Source organism: Phaethon aethereus (assembly GCF_964289735.1).
Source record: "Phaethon aethereus genome assembly, chromosome: 2".
Classification (NCBI taxonomy): domain Eukaryota; kingdom Metazoa; phylum Chordata; class Aves; order Phaethontiformes; family Phaethontidae; genus Phaethon; species Phaethon aethereus.
This window is the reverse complement of record NC_138582.1, coordinates 165,304,358-165,326,815: the sequence shown is the minus strand read 5'-3', so window position 1 is coordinate 165,326,815 and position 22,458 is coordinate 165,304,358. Positions and strand designations below refer to the sequence as shown.

The 22,458-nt window shown below is 42.5% G+C and overlaps 1 protein-coding gene across 1 annotated transcript in view; it reads left to right on the top strand.

Annotated features, from left to right (window-relative positions):
• Positions 1–22,458, top strand: part of SCN5A (sodium voltage-gated channel alpha subunit 5) — a gene marked incomplete at its 5' end in the record, with an annotated part of 185,797 nt that overhangs the window by 153,326 nt on the left and 10,013 nt on the right. The window contains 2 exons of the mRNA XM_082015636.1: positions 12,088–12,210; positions 18,288–18,569. Of these exons, the coding sequence (XP_081871762.1) occupies positions 12,088–12,210; positions 18,288–18,569 (405 nt within the window). The remainder of the gene's footprint in view (positions 1–12,087; positions 12,211–18,287; positions 18,570–22,458) is intronic.

Below are 22,458 nucleotides of genomic sequence, written 5' to 3'. Positions count from 1 at the left end.
CAGGCCACAGCTCTTTTCAGGTGAAGCAGAGACTGTGTGTACCTCTAGTGTAGACAGACATCAACAGCACCAGCAGGAATGGTGTTCACGCACAGTCCTCTTTGCTAGGATGCAGAGGCAAATATTTTCACAAAGAATAGATATTTTCCAAGCATTCATGCAATCAAAACCTCTTCAGACAAAGCAGATTAAACAAGGAGTCTGAACTTGGCCAGAGACGGAGACGCATCCAAAACGAATGTTTATGAAAACTGCTTTCAACCAGGCGTGTCCTGCGACAGGCAGAGAGAGTTGGGTTTTAAAACAAGGGGCAGATAAATGCCACCGGTTGTGCACGCTGCTGTCATGTTTGATGTTCCTTTCAATTGTTTCCTCTGACCTATAAATATTATCTTAAGCTTATCTAGTTCGAGCTTCAGCCAATTAATTCTGAGCCATGTCCCAGTCTCTGCTGACAGGGGATGGATTATTCCCTTGCAGTGGTCAGTTCAGGAAAGGCATCAATCCGGAGCTTAGCATCATTCAAAGACGGGAGGTGTTGCAGTCAACAGCTTCTTTGCTCATGGATCATGCTTTGAAGGCAGAGGGGAGTGGCTGGTAGCCTACAGAAGCTGTCACAAGAAAGCTCTCAGGAATGGGATGTAAAGTCCCCAACTCATTAGTAAGAATGCTCAGAAAAAAAGTCACAGCGAAGTTTCATTGCCTGTGGCATACACAGAAAAACCCTCTTAAATGGGCACTAACGTCATCTTTCTACAAAAGTCCATTAGCACAAATTCATGATCTCTATTGCGGCTCTTGGATTCAATTTAATGACCAAAAGTTAGTCCCAATCCAGGCTTAAAAAAATCTGATTGTCATTTACTGATTTCAGAGATGAAGGGAGGGGAGGGTTTCTCCACCAATTCTTTCTAAGATTGTCCTGTCTTTCAAGATTTGATACTTAGGAAAGTTATTTTTTTAAGCAATTGCTTTTTTAAAGCTGCTGGCAGCCTCCTTCCCCTTCAGCCATGACCAGCAATGGGTCCTGATGCTACATCCTGCAGCGAGGAGGGGAAGATCATCTCTAGTTCTCAATGTTTGCCCTGATGCCCCACCAGCTTCTCTCCAGCTGAGTCACCATGGAGAAAGATTGCTCCTTCCACCCCTTTTCCCAGGGAGCCTGCTCTGCCGCCGCGGAGGCAGGGGCCCGCAACAGCTTTAAGCAGTGTGTCTTGCTGAGGGAACTGGGCTTGTTCAGTCTGGAGAAGAGGAGGCTGAGGGGAGACCTTATCGCTCTCTACAACTACCTGAAAGGGGGTTGTGGCGACGAGGGTGTTGGTCTCTTCTCCCAAGTAACCAGTGATAGGACAAGAGGAAATGGCCTCAAGTTGCGCCAGGGGAGGTTTAGATTGGATATTAGGAAAAATTTCTTCACTGAGAGGGTGGTCAGGCATTGGAACAGGCTGCCCAGGGAGGTGATGGAGTCGCCATCTCTGGATGTATGCAAAAAACATGTGGATGTGGCACTTCAGGACATGGTTTAGGGGGCATGGTGGTGTTGGGTTGATGGTTGGTCCTTTCGAAACTTAGTGATTCTGTGATCTGTCTGCAAAATAGTTCAAGCAAGGCTCAGCAATGGATTTTGAGGCCAGACATCTCAAATGAGTTATTAAACAAGTCCACTAGGGAGGATTTTGCGGATGCTTTTACTAAAGTAAAATAATATGTAGGTTTCCCCCCTGCATATTGTGAATAGTTATAACAGAACATGTTCCTGGTGTTTGCCAGAGCTGCTGGGTTTGTACCTGGACATCTGTATTCCGCATTGAGCAGCTTTCCAAATTTCCTGTTTGCTGCCAAATTTCCTGTTTGTTTGAGAACTGATCACGGATGTTCATTCATTAAATGCACCACCATTTTCACTGAATGGTTAAAAAAATACAGATATTACATTTTCCAGGATAATTTCCTGGAAAGCTCTAACATTTCTGCTTTGGATACTTCACTGCCAGATGAGTTAAGAAGCAGCTAATGATCTTTGAGTTTGAGATGAACAATTTAAAACAGTCTTACTATCCCTAGTTAAAAATTGAATTGAATTAAATTATGCCCTTGTGTGGATTGTCTTTAAGTGACAATTAAAAACTTTCTGTGTGAAGTAAATATTGATGGCTTATGATTACTTTAATTGTTTTTTTCCATCTGTATCCCCTGTTGATTAGCAAGGTGATTTCTGTTTGCTTTACCAGTAATTACACAATCTGCTGTAATGAGTTGTTCTCAAACAGCACTGAAATCCAATTTGTATTCTTGGGAAGTTATCCTAAAAGCATGTGAATTTAATCTAGTTTCTGTTCAGAAAAGCACACAGGAAAAGAATGACAAAAATACAGCCGAGGCAAAATAAAAATAATCGAGCTTGTCACTTGGAGAAGCATCTTAAGAGTGAATTTATTAGTGCTCTCTGAAAGTTATCAAAAATCCATGGGTTACAACATGGTACTATTACTTCAGAGTTCGTTTTTTGACTAATTTTCTTCCAGTTCCTCAAAGCAAATGGTCTTGTAGGATTTTTGAAGATTTTCAGTGCACATTCTTTTGGGCCTCTGCTGATGGCATAAACCTCCCAGATGATTAACAGGAAAAAGGATACCTCTCCAGAAGCCAGAAAGCTGTGTTTGAAGAGGGAAAAAAAAAAAAAAGTCTGGTTTACTACATATTGTCTAATCCAGGATAAGTGAAAAAAAAATTCCACATGAAGATAAGTGGTTTTAATGTGTGTTAGCAGGTCAGTGGATGGTGTAAATCTCCCTTCTGCCTCTCCACGCTTTATCTCAGCATAACACATGCAAAAACATCCAAATGTCTTGTCTTATCTTGCTTTGCACCTCATGTTAGTTACCACATAGATGCTAAAAGGACAGCGACTGGGCTTTGCCAAGCGGCAGCACAAGCTCGGTTTCAGACAAGGCACAGCAGGACGAAGCGTGCTGCAGCTGGAGGAGAAGGGACAGTAAACGAAGGTGAGGGAAAAAGTCCAGCAGTAAATGTGGCTCACTGCCTGTCTACACCTTACGAAACGGTTGCAGTATGAAGAATTACTGCAATTACTGCAGAATTTCAATTACTGAGGGAGAATTTCAACTTTTGAAAGTGGTGTAAAAAACCCATCTCAACTCGAATTGTGCTGAACTAGGTTTACCAACCACTTTCATTTCTCGAAGTTATTTAAAGATGTAGCACATTTCAATGTCCTTTTTTTAAAAGAATATGCTTAAAAAGAAAATAATGAACAAACCCTTGAGCTCTTGCATGCAGCTTGCTTGGCCCTTTCCACTATTGTAAGAGCCAAATTCCTTATAAAGTGATGTTCTCCCTTGCACAGAAGATCAGAGCTGAGACAGAGATGTAGACTGTATTTCACACTCCGAACAGAGTCCCACAAGTTCTGCATGTGGGACAGAGGAGGATTGTCCTACAGTTCCTCTTGCTGATGACCAGCACCTTTGCCACCCCAACTGTTGCAGACCGCAAAATGTCTTCCAACCACTCTTGAGGCTCCATCCAGGATGGCCAGGGATGGAGGGGCTGCTCAGGAGAATGGTGACAGGAGGAGGGGGAAGAAAGAGGTTATAGCGTCAGTGAATTTCCATTTCTGCACTGGCTTTGCAGCATCACAGCCTCTCCCTCCCCTCCTTCATCACTACGTGTGGAGAAAGGAAGGAAGCTCCTGGATACGCAGCCTGCGGAAGGGTCGGGAATTGTTTATTGGGTGGGTAAGGGATCAAAGGAATTGCCATGAAACTTGAAAGCTGTGCCCAGTGATGAAGAGGCTTTGTGCTGGCCTCCTACCCTGGTATGGCTGGTGACTGGCTTTGGGGTGCTTTGTGCTAAGATGAGAACTCCTACTTGTAATATGTATTCCTACTTGTACCATTGACCTTTCTGACAGAAATTGGGGAACCTGTAATTCTTCAGAGTCCCTCTCCATCCTAGCATATTCAATACAATATCAGGATCAACTCAGGTTCAAGAATCCAACCAAACAGAGATGATTTTCAAGCTGACTGTCATATTTCCCACATCAACTTGAAATTTTTCATATTGATTTGGAACACCTGATTAAACAAATTCTTTAGGGAATGGAGAAAATCCAGAACAGCACCTTGTGGAAACGGCCCAAACAGCTTTTTCTGGCTTCTTTTTTTTTTTTTTTCTTCATGTCATATGTAAGTAAGGTTGATCTTAATCCTGCCCAGAAATAAGCATCCCTTCAGCTCAGCACCTCAACTCCCACCGGCTGCAATGGAAATGGAACAGCGTCGATGGGGCTGAGCCCCCAGGGAAATGTTCTCTCGGTAATCACTATGCGCACCCCTGGCATTATAACTCTATCTTCAAATAATAAATAATAATCAAGCATATTTCCATCTACTCCTGACAACAGCGTTCAGCATCAAGAAGGTACCCTGGGATGAATCGTGTGGAGGTTTTGGAGATCTTTATTAAGGGGAGAATGTCTTTCCTCTTCAGCTGCCCTAAATCAAGGCTGTTTCTGCACAGTGCCTGGATGAGCAGCAGTACGTAGTTGATGAGGAAGAAATGCTTCTGCTCTAAATCCCGGTAGAAATACCAGACTTTTCAAGGCAACTGCAGCCACGCAGCCACTGCTGCTGCAACAAGGAGAAAGACTTTGGGTCTTGGCCAAGGTTTGGCTGATCAAGGAGTGTCATGTGGTCCCCAAAAGTCACCATGATCCCTCTGCCATCCCTACCCAGTGCTGATAAAGGAGACCCAGCGGTCTGGCAAAGGTGTCTGTTTGAAGTGAAAAGGTGAACTGAGACAAGCTGAAAATCCATTTGGAAAGGGTGGGGTGGGGAAACTGGGAATCAGTAAGTCAGCTGAGCCCTTTGCCTCTCGCTGGATGAAGCTCACAGCAGCAGGTCGTTTGACTTGCCCTCAGAAATTAGCCGAGGTTTAATTCTTGATCCGCAGCCATCTGCCCTGGGAACTGGAGTTGTTAGAGAAGCCTGAGCAGGTGTAAAGGAGGTGACAGATTAAGAGAACAGCGAGACATGAAGAGGTTCTTCTGGAAACCGCCGGGAGGCAATTAGGATGCAGGTATGATTTATTTAAAAGCATTTAAGCCAAGAGGAGTGGCACATGCTGTTTGCAGCAAGGCTGCCCTCTGAAGAGGAAACATTGCCTTTAAAAGCATGGATGGCCAGGAGGACCAGGAAACAAGCTGAGAAGATGGAATATTAATGGTGTTTCACAGCCTTAGTTTGAGTATTAGATGCGGAAACAAAAAAAATAAGAAGAGGAACTGTCCAGGAGAAAAAGCCATGCATGGATGATGTGAAAGCCTTTTTTACCTGAGTTACAAGAAGTAGCGCCAGGCTTTCCAGGAGATAATTTTTGTGTATAATTAATTTAGGCACTCGTGTAGCCCCTCGTATTATAATACAGGAGAGCACTCCACAAGCAGTAATGAACTCTGCTGCCGGTGAGGAGAGCTGTTCATTAACTCATTTGCAGATGCGCTTTCGTCTCCAGGCCATGGATTAACTCCAGAGCAGCCCGAAGGAGTGTGTGGCCTTTACCTGAATGCGAGGGTTGTGATTCAAGACAACAGGTAGCAGAGGTGGGATTTTGGGTTAGGTCACCTTAGTCTCTCTCTAGTGTCCTGATTTTAAGATTTTTCTTTACCTTTATGCCCTTTACTCATAACATGTAATTCTGGATTGGCGGGTGCAATCATGCAGTTAAGCACCTATATGGCAGAAAATGCAATGTCAGAGTGAACGGGTAAAGAGATATTTTTAAAAAATAAGGTGATAATACACGTCTGCTCAGAAATAGTAGGTGCCAAGGGAATACCAACCTCATTACAAGCCCTTTTCACCCAACAATATTTCAGAGTGACAACAAGAACGTCCATGTATTTCAATTATCGTTGCACATTCCCCTTTTCCTGTAGATTTCTCTGTTTGCATTTGGGTTACAGACCTAATTTTGTTCCTTTTCAAATCAAGGGGAGCAACTTGGGACCGCAGGCCTGGCTCTTAAAGACACCGGGCTGCTGCTTGGGCTGTGAATATCTGCTCTTTGGGAGATGTTATCCTTGGCAGCAATGGACAGGAGAAACCAGACTGGATTGAAAAGAGGCATCCAAAGTAATCCAAGCTCTCTTTTTTTTTTAAAGCACAATTAGGGGGAGAGCCAAACAGGTGTTCCTGGGGCATGTAAAAAGCTATTTGAAAGCACTGGGGGCCTGCATTAGCTGAAAATGCTTATTTAAATAAGTGGCCAGAGCTTTCAACTCAGCTGCTGTGTTGCCTTTTGGGTGTCCTTTTTTTCCCCACTCCCTCCCCTCTGATTTGAACAAGCAGGTTAATTTGATGAAATCCCTGGATGCTGTGGCCCAAACCGGGAAGGAGTTCTCCTCTTCTCCCCGAGACAGCAGCTTGCAGGGTATAGCTCACAGCTGTGTGCTGCAGCAGGCAGACATTTAGTACAGGTTCTTCTTGTTCTCATGGGTTTTAGGATTTATACGACCAGCCAAGGAGGATTTTTACTGTTGCCCAGGCAGAACACCTTGTTCCCCGGGCTCTGCTATTAATTCATCTCAGTAGTGATCTGGGGTTAATTAAAAAATGCAGTCTATGCCGAGTAGTATCTGCCTTTGAATGGTGTTGCGTAGATCTGCTTCCAGCTCAGTCCAGCGGATGCCCACTGGTCATCTGCAGCGATGTGCTATTAGGCTGGTGGGAAGGAACACGAAAAATGAAGGAGCAGCCCCTATTCCAGCTCCAACCCACCTCCTCGCTGTAGGAAATGCTGTCAGACTCACGTGAAACGCTGCTGCCAAAGGCTGCGCCCCGTGGATTGCTGCCGCCGGTTGCTAATGCGCTGTTAAAACCTATGCATATAGGAAGGAACCCCACTACTGCTATAAATGCAATAACTCCTTGGGAAAAAGAGTCTGTGATCTTTTGATTGAAGACCGTTTCCCCTGTGCGTGCTGAAAGGCAGCTGCGTTATTGCACCTCCCACTTTATAATTGTTTTTCTGCAGCCTTAAAATTCTCTTCTGACAGCTTTACTGGGGTTTACATTGGTTTACAACACTGATTTCTTAAGTCACTGTCAGGTAATGAAGACATACAAACTTACTGTATAACTTCATCTCTGTGTGTTCATAGTGAACAATTTTACTTGTCCAAAAAAAATGCTGCATATCTGTTAACTGATGAATGACTATGAGCACACTGGGAACCTGACACTAAATGGGTGCCAGCTGGGTACAAACAAATAAGTCTTACTTCTCATCTCAAGAACAACAATATTCCGCTATTAAAACAAAAAGTGGCAATTACTGAAAAAACATCTTGATTCCTGGGTAAGACTCTTTTTTCGGTCAAATATAATCTAGTAATGGGTTGTCAACATAATTAAGAAATTCAGACATTAATCTCATTAGAACATATTAACAATAACTTTCAACAGTTATCAGTGAGGCTAGCCTCTCTTCAGAGATCACTGCCTGTGTTCTAGCAGTCTAAATTCATCGATTCTTCTTGATTTTGCCCTGGAAACACGTATGAATGTCATACAATGGGACACTCTAGACCCGAGCTGCTAATGCCACTGAGCCACATAGATGACAGGAGGTTGGCTTTCAGAACACCAGCCACAGGCCTGGTAATCCCCATGGCTGGTATTTCTAGTGTTCAATGCAGTCACAAGATTTAAAAGCTTTCATTTTTTTTCTTGAGCATAACACTGAAAATGGTGAAAATGAAAGCTGTGGGGTTCACTTATCTCTCCCTTTACCCAGCTCTAGGAGGCTGCCATACAAACCGCTGTAAAATAAACATGCATGTTCGAATATGTAGGAATAAATACAGAAATAAAGGTATATAGGTATATAGATATAATATATTTATAGATATTATCTATATAGATATATGGGTAGCTAGCTAGCTGGATGGATAGATAGATAGAAAGATAGATAAATAAAACTACCTCTGGGCAAAGAAAGTAAGGAACAGGGGCAAGAAACTTCTCTAAATGCCATGGTCAGAAGAAAACTCAACACTGCTTGCCCATCTACAATGGCAAGAAGCAGCCAAGGTCTGTAGATAACATCAGTGTGGCTTTGCCTAGACCTGAGTTTTGCTGGGAAATTCTACCATTGAGCTGGGAGGTAAATGCTGTCTCTTTCAGGGTTTCCACTCTTTCAGGGTGGAATAAATTTTGGGAAGTTGCTGACAGTGCTACGGCTGAGCTCTTGTTGGGCCTTGCTGAGATGATCTAGGGAAAGCAAAAGGGAAGAGCCGCCATGTGAATGAAATCCTAGCCTGTGTGATTGGTGAGACTTTTGCCGTTAAGGTCCGTGGAGGCAGGATTGAATACACTGATTTATGAGGAACACTCCCTGCCTCAGGGACCCTCATTGCTGGTCAGATTGTATACTGAGTTCGCGCTAGATAGCCAAGCCCAGTGACGACATCGTCCTGGGGAACTCAGAGGCACCAAATAAACAGCAAGACAAGGGGATAAGGAACAGTCTAGAGCTAACATGGAGGATATTATTACTTGTTTAAGTTAAGGGTAAGGAAGGTTTATATGGAAAGCTGTGACAGCTTTCAGTAAGGTCTAGCAGGTTTTGGAAAGACCCTCAGGGGAGATGCTAGAAGCAGAGCATCTGCAAATAAGAACAATTATAAGGCTTCTTGGGTCAGAAGCAGTGCACAGAAGGATGAGAGACTCTAGCTTACCTGTTAGCTCATGTGCTATGCGAAAGGTGAAGGTGAGGTGAAAGCTCAAGCCCAACAGCAGGTTGCGCATTTTATGGGAAATGGTTCTAAGCAATAGTGACTCCTTAGGATTTGCCTGCTCTCCACAATGTTACAGTACTGCCTGCTCTTCAGAGGTATTTTCTTCCTGAAAAACCTACAGAACTATTTGCAAAGAGAAAAGATAAGAAATGTGTGCCATGTTGTGAATCTGGAGATTATGTTGACCCTGGAGGTGTTTTCTGGGTGCCAGCAAGTTTCTGATACCATGCAGTGCACAAAGCAGAACCTTAGAGCAGTTCTGGACTGTGCAGCCTTGTAACAAGAAAAAAAGCAACAGAAACAGCTGACTTCACCTTTTGGTGTGATTATGTGGGGCAGTCAGCACCAATTTTGAAAACTGCTTGATTTTTTTCCTAAAAATAGCCTTCCGGGTCACTTTTAATCAAGTCCAAATGGACAAGTCTCTGTGTTAGTAATCCTCCTATAAATAAAATTTGACGGGGATACCTTCAAACCCAACAGCCGAGCATTTAAACAAGTTGTCTCAAACGCAGTTCTGACTCCAGCCTTGTAAATCATTGCCAAATATCACACAGCTTCACGGCCTAATCCTCTGAAGAGATATCTAATGCTGTGTAAATCTGTGTTAGGAGGACAACAGCACCTGTGATGTGTTTCAGGGTGACATTTACGGCACGCTAAAGAAAATGGTAACCCACTCAGATCCAAAGTCTGGTCTTGCAGGATTTGAACTGAACACCTTCTGCCTTGAGAGAAAGGGGAGTTACAGCACATAAATCCAGGATGAGAGAGGAGGCATGCAGATGCATGAACCAAGGCAGTGTGAAGACCTTGAGAAGACCTGACACTCTGTCATTGTGGGTGAAGCTAGCAAAGAAGGGTGTTGGGTGCTCTGTATTTGAATAATTTTTTTAAAATCTCTACATTAATTTTACAGATGAATGAGCTTCCCTTGTGTACAGATCTTGGTTTCTATCATTGAGCATGCTATCACTGAGCTGTTTTCTTATACCTCCAGCCTTCCTGGATAGAGAGTTCCAAGGCTCTGTGGGGTTAAGACCGTCTTCTGCACTAAACTTTCCACCCAAGACAGAAATATGTGCCACAGTGTTACTCCTGTCCTGGTATCTGAACAATTCAAATTATATTACAGTTTTAAGATGACTTTGCTTACTGCTATTAGACAAATCCTTCAGCCTTTTCTCCTTATTTAGGCAACATTAAGTCAATGGGGAGAGTGAATGAAAGGAGAAGGCTTTGGACTGTATGTTAATGCAGCTTCAGAGTACAGGATGTAATCAAGGCTGGCAAGAAATAAGGAAGACAGAAAATGGGTGCTGCCTCAGTTTGAAAGCATATAAGATGAGTTTAAGATGGTTTGAAGTCAAACCCAGGTTTTCATCTTTAACTGTGAGCACTGACTGAGCAGGGCTTAAGTGAAAGAAGCGTTAGTAGTGAATATATGTCAAGCCTATACCATTACTTACTCTAAAATAGCTTCTTAGCATGACCATGTCACAGGTTCAGATCTGCTTTCTTAGAAGTGTTTACTAGGACCGTCCTTCTGCGTCAGCCGCTGGGTCTGTACACGGGAGGTGAGTTTGTGTCGCACCTTGTTAAAGAGTGACATGTTAAAGCACGACAGCCAGCCTCTGTGCCACTTCATCCTCTGCAAATCTGGGCAGTCTCGTCCAGCCCACTGCATCCAGCTCAGGCTTGGTGTCTTTGAGAGCTCCTGCCCTTAGGCTTGCTGTCACCCACATGCCACAATAAAGCCCATCAATAGGTAAATAATTTAACAAATTGAGCAAGTTTTACAAAGATGCTTAGCTGTGCAGACAGCACTGGTACACAGATGAATGCATATTCAGGAGAAAGGTTGCTCCATAGAGGACATCAGCTTGCGACTTAGCCGACCAGGCTCATCTTATCCTGCTTTATCTCAAACCTCATGGGTTTTGTTTTTTTTTTGCTGGTCAGCCAGCAGCGGGGTTCAGAGGAAAAATCATCCTACCCTAAAATGAACAGGAAGATTTCCCACCAGAGCTGCCTGTCTTCATGGGAGAACCTAGAATTTCCCTCTACATTAAGCACCTATTTTTTTATATAGTGTAGAAGAATCCCTGTTTTTAGACTTAGGTTCTATCTTTAAAATGGCAACAAAGCATACTCCTTCTAGCTAAGCTTTGCACAACTCACGTTGGTGAATGTGCGATAATCGGATACCACTACAACCGAGGCTGCAAAAACAGATAAAGATGGGAGTAAGGGAACTATGATAAGCAGTATGCACAGGTCTCTTCTTCTCTCTTCTAAGAAAAAAAAAAAAATTATGTGGCCATTAATTTTGGGGTTTTTTTTAATACCTGCAAATTGGCATGATACCTGGGGTGTTGGAGAGCTGTTTGCTTCTCACTCCCTGCTCAGTAAGAATTCAGTCGTCTGAGCATGCAAAATGCAATTGCTCCATGTGTTTATTAATCTGACCCGTAATCTCCCCTCCGTGCTTTCTCCAGATTTGGAGATAGACAGTTTATTTCAAAGAAATAGGCTTTGAGAGGTAGGGACCTCAGTGTTGAGCACCTGTCAAGTTCCTTTGTGCCTTAGAGTTAAAAAGTACAGATTCAGAGTCATGCTTTTAGAGTCATTGGTATCATTCTTCTAGAGTCTATGACAGAAAGTCATGTCTATCAGCAATCTAGAAGACTTGTTTCTAATCAGTTTAAGATGGGTAATTGAATGGTAATGCTAAAATCTTTTATCTCTGATGGAAATGGTTAGAACTTACAGGTGCTTTCCTCCAGAAAGCCCTAAATTATAACAGTTATGTGACTTATCATATTTTCAATAGTGGAAGATACACACACCTTGAGGAGTGTACAGGAAACCTACAGCACAGGCATCATGGAGTGGTCATTTTGTGACGGTGATCTCCTTTCTTATCCATTTTCTGCAAGCTGACATTAAGAGGATTCCTGTGTACTTAGTTAAGAGAAAAGGGACATCTTTGAAAGTCTGTATTTCTATAAATTTTGCATTAAAGTGGAAACAAAGGGTTTGGGAGTTGGTAGGAGTTCTGTATATATGTGGATGTAAAATCCTCCTTTTTTCTGTGTTGGTCTAATTTAATGGCTTCCATTTAAGGGTGGGGTTTTTTTCCCCCATTCTTCCAGCTGTTTCCAACTAACCAGCTATTTCTTTTCAGGAAGGAAAGTTAGAAGAGAAGGAACATGACAGGACTGTATTTACAGATTGGATTTTTGCTTTGTGTCTCCATTCAGGTCTCTCTAATAAGCCTCATAGCCAGTACACTTGGATACTCTGAGATGGGCCCCATTAAATCCCTCAGGACCCTCCGAGCCCTGCGACCATTAAGAGCATTGTCACGATTCGAAGGCATGAGGGTAAGAATAGATAAAGCATCGATCAAAGCCCAACTGTGTGCCATCAAGCATGTAACAGGGAACAGTTGCATGTGGTTTTGTCTTCATTTTGTCTGCCAAAGGAAATGAATGATAATGCTGTATCAAAACAAGAAAATCAGAAATCCCTCCTTTGTCTTGATTGCAATTGTATCATTACAGCTTTATCCTCTGGTGGATTTAATGATAAGCTAATCCCGCTGCCTCACTTGTCATATTGTGCTTTAAAAAACAGCTTTTTGGCCGAGGAAGCATCTGGCTAACAATTACCTCTCAATTATAAGGCATATCTGGGGAATAACTAAGCTACAAGTTTGCTCCCTGCTTTTGACATGTATTAAAATGAGACTGACTGAGAAAGTTCTTAAAGACTTTTTCACTAATAATTAAAACAAAAATTAGAAATGCTAAATATAGGGAAAGCAAATGAATGATTATATAAAATCCTTTCTTTGAACAGATTGCAGTTTTAATATGGAATGTCAGGATCAACATTAAAACCATGTACCTTGTGTTTTTTGCTCCATCTTGTGCATCCATCTCTTTTACTTCCGTATTCCTTTGCCGGCGTGGCTCTATCCACACAGCACACCCGTTTATTTGTTAAGCCTACCTGCTTCACTAATCAATTATTGTCTAGATAAGCACTTTATTTAACTCCTTGCACCGTGCATGACTTGCAAATGATGACGACCGTGTTCTGTATGAGCCAACGTTACTGCTAATCTTTCAGATTGCATAGCAAGAGAAAGCAAATCTGTGACAAAATTACACGTAAAACTACTTACATTGTCTGGCTAAACCACGACAATCCCAAGAAAAATGCTATAGCTTTCCTGCTGAGGTCTATTGAGGGTAAAGCTTTCCTGCAGACAAAATTTTAGTCTGAATCATCAGTGACTAAAATGTGTAGTTCATGCACTGAGCTGCTAGTAATTAACTGTTCTCATTGCAATATCTTTGCAGTAAGACAGACTGAAGGCTCGAGAGCCTAACCACCGAGATAACCCAGGAAATATGGTGACAGAGCAATTTATGAAAACCCTGTACCCATGCTTTGCCTGTTCTGTGGATGACCAGAACTGGGATCTATGGCTTTGTCCCACAGACCTTGTGATTATCTAAATCACATTATTTTTGTGGTTGAAGATCAGACAAACCTAGCTGCAGACCGCTCTCCTCTGCGTTAGTACTAAAACAAAAAGGTTCAAGAGGCTCTGTTCATCTGGCCGCCCAAACCTGAATTGTTTTGTTTACCACACTCTTTTCAGCAAACATGGGCAATATTTTAAAGGTTATTCACAAAATAAAACAAAAGCAAACTGCAGATCCTCAGCTGGCACAAAGTGATGTTGCACTACTGACATTAATTAAAGCTCTCACTCCTAAGTCATCTGATGACCTCACTCCAAGTCTTTATTAAACATATGTAAATTGAGCAAACGTTGATATCAGCAAAAGCTGCACTAGTTTAACTACCAAAGTGATTTGTGCTCGGACTCTCACAAATCAATTTATATCTGGCTTATGAAGGCTTAGCTTCTACTGGTGGAATTGCAAGTTCAAGCGAAACCTGTAACATATTCTAAGCTGACATAAGAATGTTCACTCATGACTTTGCATCAGTTTATCTAAATTGGATTCAAAACTGAAAAGAAGTGGGCAGGCTAATCCAAAGCATCAGAAAAGCGGGACTGAAATAGGAAAGGAATAGCATGAAAAGGTTTACATCTCTATCTGATAAGAGTCCGCCTTGGGGAAGCTCCTATGTGGCGTAGACATACACATCAGCCCAGCAAGTTCCTTCCTAACATGTTGATACTTGTAGGCCCCCCTGGTCCCTGACTCAACACCCCTTCTCTTCCCTGTACCATTGCTGCAGCTGAGTTATATTCTTTCTGAGCTATCAGAGGTAGTGAATTAGCTTGTAAACCATGATAAAGTGTAATTGAGAATACGTGCTATTGGAAAATCAAATCATTTTATTTTTAGTTTGTCTAACCACACTTAACACGACTAGGGACAGTTAGACCTTTTATTATTAGGAGTTTATATGCTTGAAAATGCACAGGAAAATTGCCAGCACAGAGGTGGATTAAATAATGATAATGTTGAGAACCAAACACTGACAGTAAGAAAATAATAATAGTTTGCTCTATTATAATGTCTTTTTCTTGAATAACTGTTCTGCGTGGCTAGAACAGGAGCAAAAAAGTTCTCATTTATACTGCAGTAAGAGACTTATTTCATTGACGACATACCTAAATTTTGGAAACTATTAGTCCTGAGGCAAAGGCACAGAGTAGAACTTGGATGGCCAAGAGGACCTGTTACCATCAGACTTCAGTCCTTGACACGTCTCAGCAGCTGCCATCCCATGAGAGGTCTGCAAAATAAGTCTAACCTGTTGCCATCCTGTCCCTCCATCCCCCAAAAAGACCCCCATAAGACCAGTATCCCACCTGACGGTTACTGGAGACCCTGGGGGTGCCATGTACATGCCGCAACCCTGCCTTACCCTCAGCTTTCCAGGCCATATCAGAGCCCACTGTAAGTGTACTTAGGTCTGCCTGTCCCAAATCATGAAGTCTTCCATGTCTCCTCATTTGGTGTCCATCAGGGAATTATTTGAGAGGTGCCAGTTCCCTGCAAGTTGCTTCCCAGCAAGAGAGGTTATTGGAGTACTTTAAAAGGATGAGTGGGATGATGATAGACCATTTAACGTGAAAATGATACTAGGCAAAGTCATGGTGAGGCTGCTACAAGATACATGCAGGAAAGAAATAGCATAATTAACGCTAGTTAGCATGATTTCATGGGAATAGTTCTTGTAAAACTGATATGGTCCTTTGATTTGATTACAAATTATGCTGATGACGGTAACTGTGCTGATATAATATCCTTAGATTTCAGAGAGGAATCTGATACCATGGGACATTGTGATGAAAACACGAGCTTTGCACCAAGCCGAGTAAACATATTTCAAATTCATTTTAAATGGGTGATGGATCTCGAAAACTAATTGTAAGCAGTGATGACACTGTAAATTCGGTGATGAGTGTCTCAGGGTGAGGGATCCTTCAGAATAAGAACTGTCCTTAATCTGGACTTTAACAGCATCTGGAAGAAAATATAAAATCTTTGCTGACAACAGACAAAGTGAGTGGAGTAGTAAGTGATATTACAGATAAGGGAATTATATACATATACTGACTGATCTGGATCACAGTGAAAAGCAGATAATGGTACAACATGCATTTTAATAAAACCACATACATCGTACACCTCAGGAAAGTAGGAGGAAAGTAGGTCACTCCGGGGGACGTTTCTTGGAAAACAGCAGCTAAGAAGGACTTAGGGATCCTAAGGACACGTTCTTTGGGGCAGGTCTGATAAATGAGGTGACTCTTGCACTCCCTCAATACGCAGCGAAATGACCCAGCAAGCAGAGGGAGAGGGCAGTGCTTCAATACGGGAATTCCAGCAAACTGGTGCGAATGGGGTGTTAAAAGCGAGAGTCTTCGCAGTGTGATTGGCAATCTGAAGCAACTACAACAGTTAGAAAGAAGTTCCGTTTTTTTAATTACCCAAAGCTCAGCGCTAAGTCGCCTGCAGTGCAGACAGGGATGATAGGAGAAGATGTTTAACAGCAGATGCCTCAAGTTCAGCAAATTCAACCTAAAAACACAGCACCTGTTTCTGACGGCAAGGGCAAAGGGCACCAGGAATAGATTACCTAAGAATAAAATTTTTGTCTGTTATTTGAAATCGTGACACCGTAAATTAGATGTCCTTGAAAAAGCTGTGCCCAGGCTTGGCTGGGAGTTATAGCCCGGGACTGAAATTGCTGCGGGAAGTCTGGTGGGCTCTGCTGTAGCAAAGGGAGAGGTAACGCGCTGTGCGAGCCTGCTCTGGATTTAAATTCTGAGTCAGCTTCAGCTGAGGAGGTGGCCCATGAGATGAGGAGAGCTGGGGGCCAGGCACGGGCTGTAGATTTGCACCACTGTGGGTTAGGGCAGAGGGAGGCTCGGTTTCCAGGCTGTCCCTAAAGAAGTGACCTGGAAGGTGGTTTCTCCTATAAAGGTATTGATGGAAATCAAGTGGTATGAAAGCTTTTCTTCTACACGGCTATAAATGTTGCTGTTCCTAGATGCAGCAGAAATTCATCCCTTTCCGTGGCAAGATTTGCAGCTGAACTTTTAACACGAATTTACGATAATAACCTGCCTTTATGTATTCAGGTCTTTAAGTCCTCTCACTCGCCTCAGTGTGAATCAGGAGTGCTTCCAGCAGACCAAACGGCGTCACGCTGGTGTAAGAGCAGAAGCAGTGAGAGAAGAATGAAACCCCCTGTTAATAATTCATTCCGAGAGGTGTTGCAGGATTTACTCCAGGCTCATGCCGCGCGTTGTTATCTACACGCCATCGAACATAATTCAGCAGAAGTAAAAAAGCAGGACGCGGGCACGGCCGTCGCTCGCACTGCTGAAACCGGGACCTCTGCGTCCTGTCACAGGGCTCGCGGGTGGGAGCTGGGCTCAGCAGCGTATGTGACATAAGTGCAGTGGCTTCGTGCTGCACGGATTAAAATTGAACGAAATTACTGTCCCACACAGCAGCAAACAAAAGCTACTTTGACAAGGGCTGAGGCTATAACCAAAGAAGCCCTCGATTTGGAAATTATTGGGCATTTTGGTTAACACAGTAAATTTGGTCTTAAAACAATGAAGTTAGAAATTGATTAACATCCAAAACGAAAAGATAAAATTAGCAAAAAAAAAAAAAAAAGGAAAGAAATTGAAAAGCCATCAGCAATAGTCCTATACAGAAGAAAAAAAAAAAATTGGTCAAGCAGCTTTTCCTGTGTGAAAATTAGCTTCATTCATAAATGCACAAAATATAAATCTGCGTTTTGAAAGATCTACATAATTTTGTATTGTATATTGTAGATTAAGCTGCTGCTATACATGCATGAAAACCGTTTCACTCTTCCGGGTATTTTTCTTCCTCAGAAATGCAAAAATGATGGGGAAACGAATGTTACATTATTAGCTTGTCAGAAAATTGGACACTAATATGAGAGAAAACAAGAGCTGACATTTTCCATAATCAGATTCACAATTGAATAAAATTTAATTTTTATGGATCAATATCACCTTGTCTCAGTTTCAGAAATGTAGCTGGAGAAGAGGAAGAGCTTAGCGTCTGCCTACCAGATTTTAATTTCCAAAGCATGAGGCAGAGATGGAGACAAATTCATACAGCGTGGCGATTTGCAGCGATGCTGTCAGCCTTGCCTGGGCTGCGCAATGGCAGCATCTCCAAAAGCTGTGAATATGGAGAAATCTGCTGACACAGGAAGGGGAAAACTACATTTTGGGATAACGTGCTTCCCTCAGAAAATGTATGGTTTTACAGGGTTTTACAGCCCTGCCAGGGTTGGTGTGTAGGAACGTTACAGCATGTCATAGAAAAAAATAATGCATTTTTTGTTAATTTAGAATGGTTTCACCATTGTAATCATGCATACTGAGCAGGCAGAGGAAGGTGGTTTAGTACAGTATGTCTCAGTTGTTATTTAAACAAGCAAAATTCGTAACAGCTAGGGTTCACATCCCAAGGACTATGGAGGCCTGAGTTCAGTAGAAGATTTCCGGAATCTTTTTTGGTCTATTTTGAGACGCTGTGATATACCCCAGGCATTTCCAATTAATGGTATGATTATTAGAGATGGTTTGACTGAAGTGTATTATCCAGTAGGATCTGAGAGGTCATGATGACTTTGCAGATTGCTCCTGAATTAAAAGATTCCTCTTGAAAAAACACCATCTCATGGGTGGGATGCCAACAGATTAGCTCTTCAACTACAAAAGGAAAAAAATAATCATGTGTGAAGTCTTTAATGGTTGTCTGGCTCCTTAGGTGGTGTTTGTAGTTATTCACCTGTCACCATGTGAAGGTTCAGCCTAGTTAATCAAGGGTGCACAACAGCTTGGTAGCAAAGTGTCTGTATAAGTGCTGACATTAATTCTGCTTTTTTCTCTCCCATTTCTCTGAAGGTGGTGGTCAATGCCCTCGTGGGAGCCATCCCTTCCATCATGAATGTTCTGCTCGTCTGCCTCATCTTCTGGCTTATCTTTAGTATCATGGGAGTGAACCTGTTTGCTGGGAAATTTGGGAAGTGCATTAATAAGACAGAAGGAGATATGCCTTTAGACTCTAAAATCATTAACAACATGAGTGACTGTATACTCTATAACGTGTCAGGCACGTTTTACTGGACGAAAGTTAAAGTTAACTTTGATAATGTTGGTGCTGGGTACCTGGCTCTGCTACAAGTGGTAAGTGTGACCACCAGAAACTAAGTTAATGGGCAAATGTTGCTTGTTCCCATTGAAATCATCAGCTTAAAGGCTCAGGTTAACCTCTATGATTTTCTGGGTTTTTCAGCCTTACCTATCAGAGGGATGCCTTTTCTCAAGGGTAATATGACATATTTGGTGTATTAATTTGGCCTAGAGATATTTATGGCAGCTTCTGGTTTTAATTTGAGTTTCTGGTGCATCGCTAATGTAGTCCTCTGGGAGGTGATTGCACTATTGAGGTGAATTAATGACCATTTTGTCATTGTAATCCAGAACAAAGTTCAGTTCCAGAAACAAAAAGTCATGGTCCAGGAAGTCATGTCCATGTTCATGCAGAGTGCACTGGTCTTCCTGAACTGCCTGGGACTTCACTATACCCTGCTGGGAAAAAATGAAGTTACAGTACCGTCAATTACTCAGCTGAAGTTATTGCATAAGACTGGAGTCACAGAAGAATCTTAATTTACAATCCTCTACTCACCTTCCATGGACATGTTCAGGAAGGACACTGGTGCCTCTCATTCTGGTTCCTCACCTCGTTTCCACCTGCTAAACGTAACGAGTCAGACTGAACCTAACTATGAAACCTGGTGGTGATCAGGTTGCTGTAACTCTATACAGCCTGGTCTCTCTGGAAAGGTGGCGAGACCATATCAGAGAAGAGGCTGTTGAGGTTCAAAGATGATGGCAATATTTGATCTATAAAGACAGAAGTAAACAAACCACTTTTACAACCTTTTTCAGCAGCAAATGTAAAACATGGATGAACAGGTTGCATGCACAGAGATTTACTGTGTTGTGACGCAGCACAACCTAATGGATAGAGCTACAGGAGACTCCATCTTCTTGTCCAGGCTCTGCCATTGGACCGCTGAGTGATTTTAGACAGATTGCATTGTGTTTCAATTCTATGATGCCCCCATGTGAAATAGTGGTAATGACACTTACTTCCATTGTTCCTAATTTGTTCTGAAGCCTGGAGATGACGAGGGCTGGATATGCACTAGGAGTGTTTATTGCGTTGCATTTTGTGTGTGCAGAGATGAAACTGGTTACATCCTTGGACAGTGAGGTTATAGTCTTGAAGCACTTGTAATGGCTTTCCCTGCTTCTGCGATAAAAACTTGCATGGTGGGACCTCAATTCAGTTGTCACATATAGACATCCACCCTTTGCAATGTGGTAGGGTACCCATCAATTCTGCCAGCCCTTCTCCTTCCCGTGATGCAAATATGCTTTCTCCCAGATCTTTTTTTCTCTGACACAGATGCATGAAATAGCTTCATGAAGTAGCTTTCCTTTATTGTAAAAATGCTTATCCTTATGTACCCTGTTCCTGGTACACGTACACTTGAGTGTGAGATCTTCTGACCACTGTCCATCGACTCTTTGCTGTCATACTCTCTGGAAAGCAGAAAGGTTAGAATGGGCACAACCACTTTTGGTTCTTTCCATGACATAAAGCTGAACTTGCTGACAGCAAGAGCTTTTATCTTTTGCATGTAATTATGATATTCAGCTCACTCATGCAGGGTAGATTAGATTAATTCACTTTGAAAGCCTTTCGTTAGATTTTCTGTTCTATATAGCGCTTTCTTTGTCTTTTATTTAAACATCCAACCTAGTTGAACAAAAATTTCAAATACCATTTGAACAAAAATACTGTGCCTTACCTGAAGCTTCTTACCTCCTCCATGACTTCATCACAGTTGCCTAGGTTACTTCGTGAAAAACTCCATCAGAATAGTAGTTATTCCTTCACCATTTCTTCTACAAGACTCAAGCTCCAACTTTCTAAAAATCTGCAACTTTTCATAAATTGGCATTGCCTAAGGCATATCCTGAAGCAGTCTCTTCTGTTCTGCAGTATCGGCTCCTGGGCACTTGGCCCTGGTGATACTGGTCGCATTCAGCAGGTGGGACTGCCTTCTCTTGGGAGCAGTGGTGGCAGCAAAAATATAACTGGTCGTAAGGTGGATCTCGGCACGTTTGCAAAGGGACGGTCTCGTACTGCTCTCTTCCAGCTGAAAATGGACTCAATGACCCTGCAGGTTTCTTTCAAAACTGTGATCCTGTGTTGGGTAGCAGAGAAGTAGGCTTCCAGCTGCAGAAGTACAAAAGAAGTGCTGTAAACGTACAGCCTGCGCGGGCTGGACAAACTGATTGTGGCAGGAAATGAGGGAGCCCTAAAACCTTGCTCCGCTTCCGTGGCAGCTGCTGGCTCCTGCTTCCAGGAGGAAGGGCAGGAGCCAGATGCCATTAGGGGACTGATTGTAGTTTTCATCCTGCACCTGGAGCACTTCTGTCCGCTGCTAACAACAGCCTTAGGCAATAAAGTGTAAAGATGACGCCCACAGAGAAGGGGCCCAAACATCTGGCTGTCCTGTGCCCGACTCCAGCTGAGGAGTGTTGGTTACAGGTGCTCCTGGCCAAATAACCCTCCATGTGGAGTCGCATTTCATGGGCAAACCACCGTCGGGACCGCAGGGGATCAGCTAACAGCTCAGCTCTCCTAAAGAGACAGACACACCAATCCATCTTTGTGCACGCTGCGACAGTGCGTAGCAATGATGAGGTAAGCATTTTGGTTAAAACCCTCCGGGATCAAAAATATGAGCTTTTAAGTGGGACTTGTCTTTTGACTGTTGTCATGTTCAGCTGCTGCAACACACTCTTTAAATGACTCTGAAGTTACCTTTGGATGCCTGAATGTGTCTGAAAATCCAAATGGAAATACGTAAAACAAATGTGTCTGCCTAATGTTCTGTCTTCACTTCTACAGCATCCTTGAAAGAAATGAAAAGTTGCTACCATGAAAACTTCAAGGCTTACTACTCTCCAGAGGCAAACTTTCTGACAGTGTAGTTGAGAACTGCGTGAAACTTTCCTCAAGCATCCTCTGCGCTTTTACTACCTCCTTTAGGATCCATCATGTTGTTCTGAAGATGCCATTTTGAATTAATGCGTCTGAGAAAACATCCATGTGAAGTGGTCAGCCAGGTTTCAAGCTTCTCCAACTCACAAATGTGCTGCCTCACAAGAGATTGCTAAAATAGAAGGTAGTCTCTGCTCACTCTGCAAGCAAGAGAAATGCCTCATTCATGGGGAGGAAAAGATCTTTCTTATCACAACTTTTTAATTTGCAAGAATGATGATTCACTCTTCTGGGGATTTAACACCTTTAACACCCTAATCTATTAGGAGAAAATTATTGCTACAACCCAGTGCTTCAGTAATGCTTTTTCTATATTCCCAGAATTGCTTTGCAGATCGTAGCACCTATGCTCTGTAAATCTGTATTTGAGCTGAACAAAGAAATATCTTAAATTTCCAGTAGGAGTTTTGCATTTCCCTTGCAGAATCCTTCCCTTCATGTTGTGATCGCCTCCACGTGTTTTTTTGCAATGGATCTTGAAATTTTAACAAGCTGTTGAAGAACACCAAGAAAACAAGTGATCTCTCATTGCAGCATCTGGATTGCCTGGAAATGTTCTCCTTAGACAGTAACAGACTTACATCTAATATGTCCTACAACTCTTTGTCACTCTGGGACTCCAGAGAAGGAATGGGAAGATAACAGAAGCGCTCCTAGACAGTACAGCAATCAGGAGCTATAGAGTTAAATCGACCCCTCATGCCAGGTTCAAAGTCATGACTGAGCTCATAAATCAGCTACAAAATGGTCATGAGACGGCGGCGTGTGTCTAAAGTTACTGAGCTACATGATCTCTTGCACTTCTGTAAACCGTAATGCTAGATTTTACTTTCACCGTGGAAGCAAAATGTGAAAAAAATCTGTGCTTCTGAACAAACCATAAATTGATGCAGCAGGGTAGATTTCTCCATGTGTCCAAAGATCAGGAGT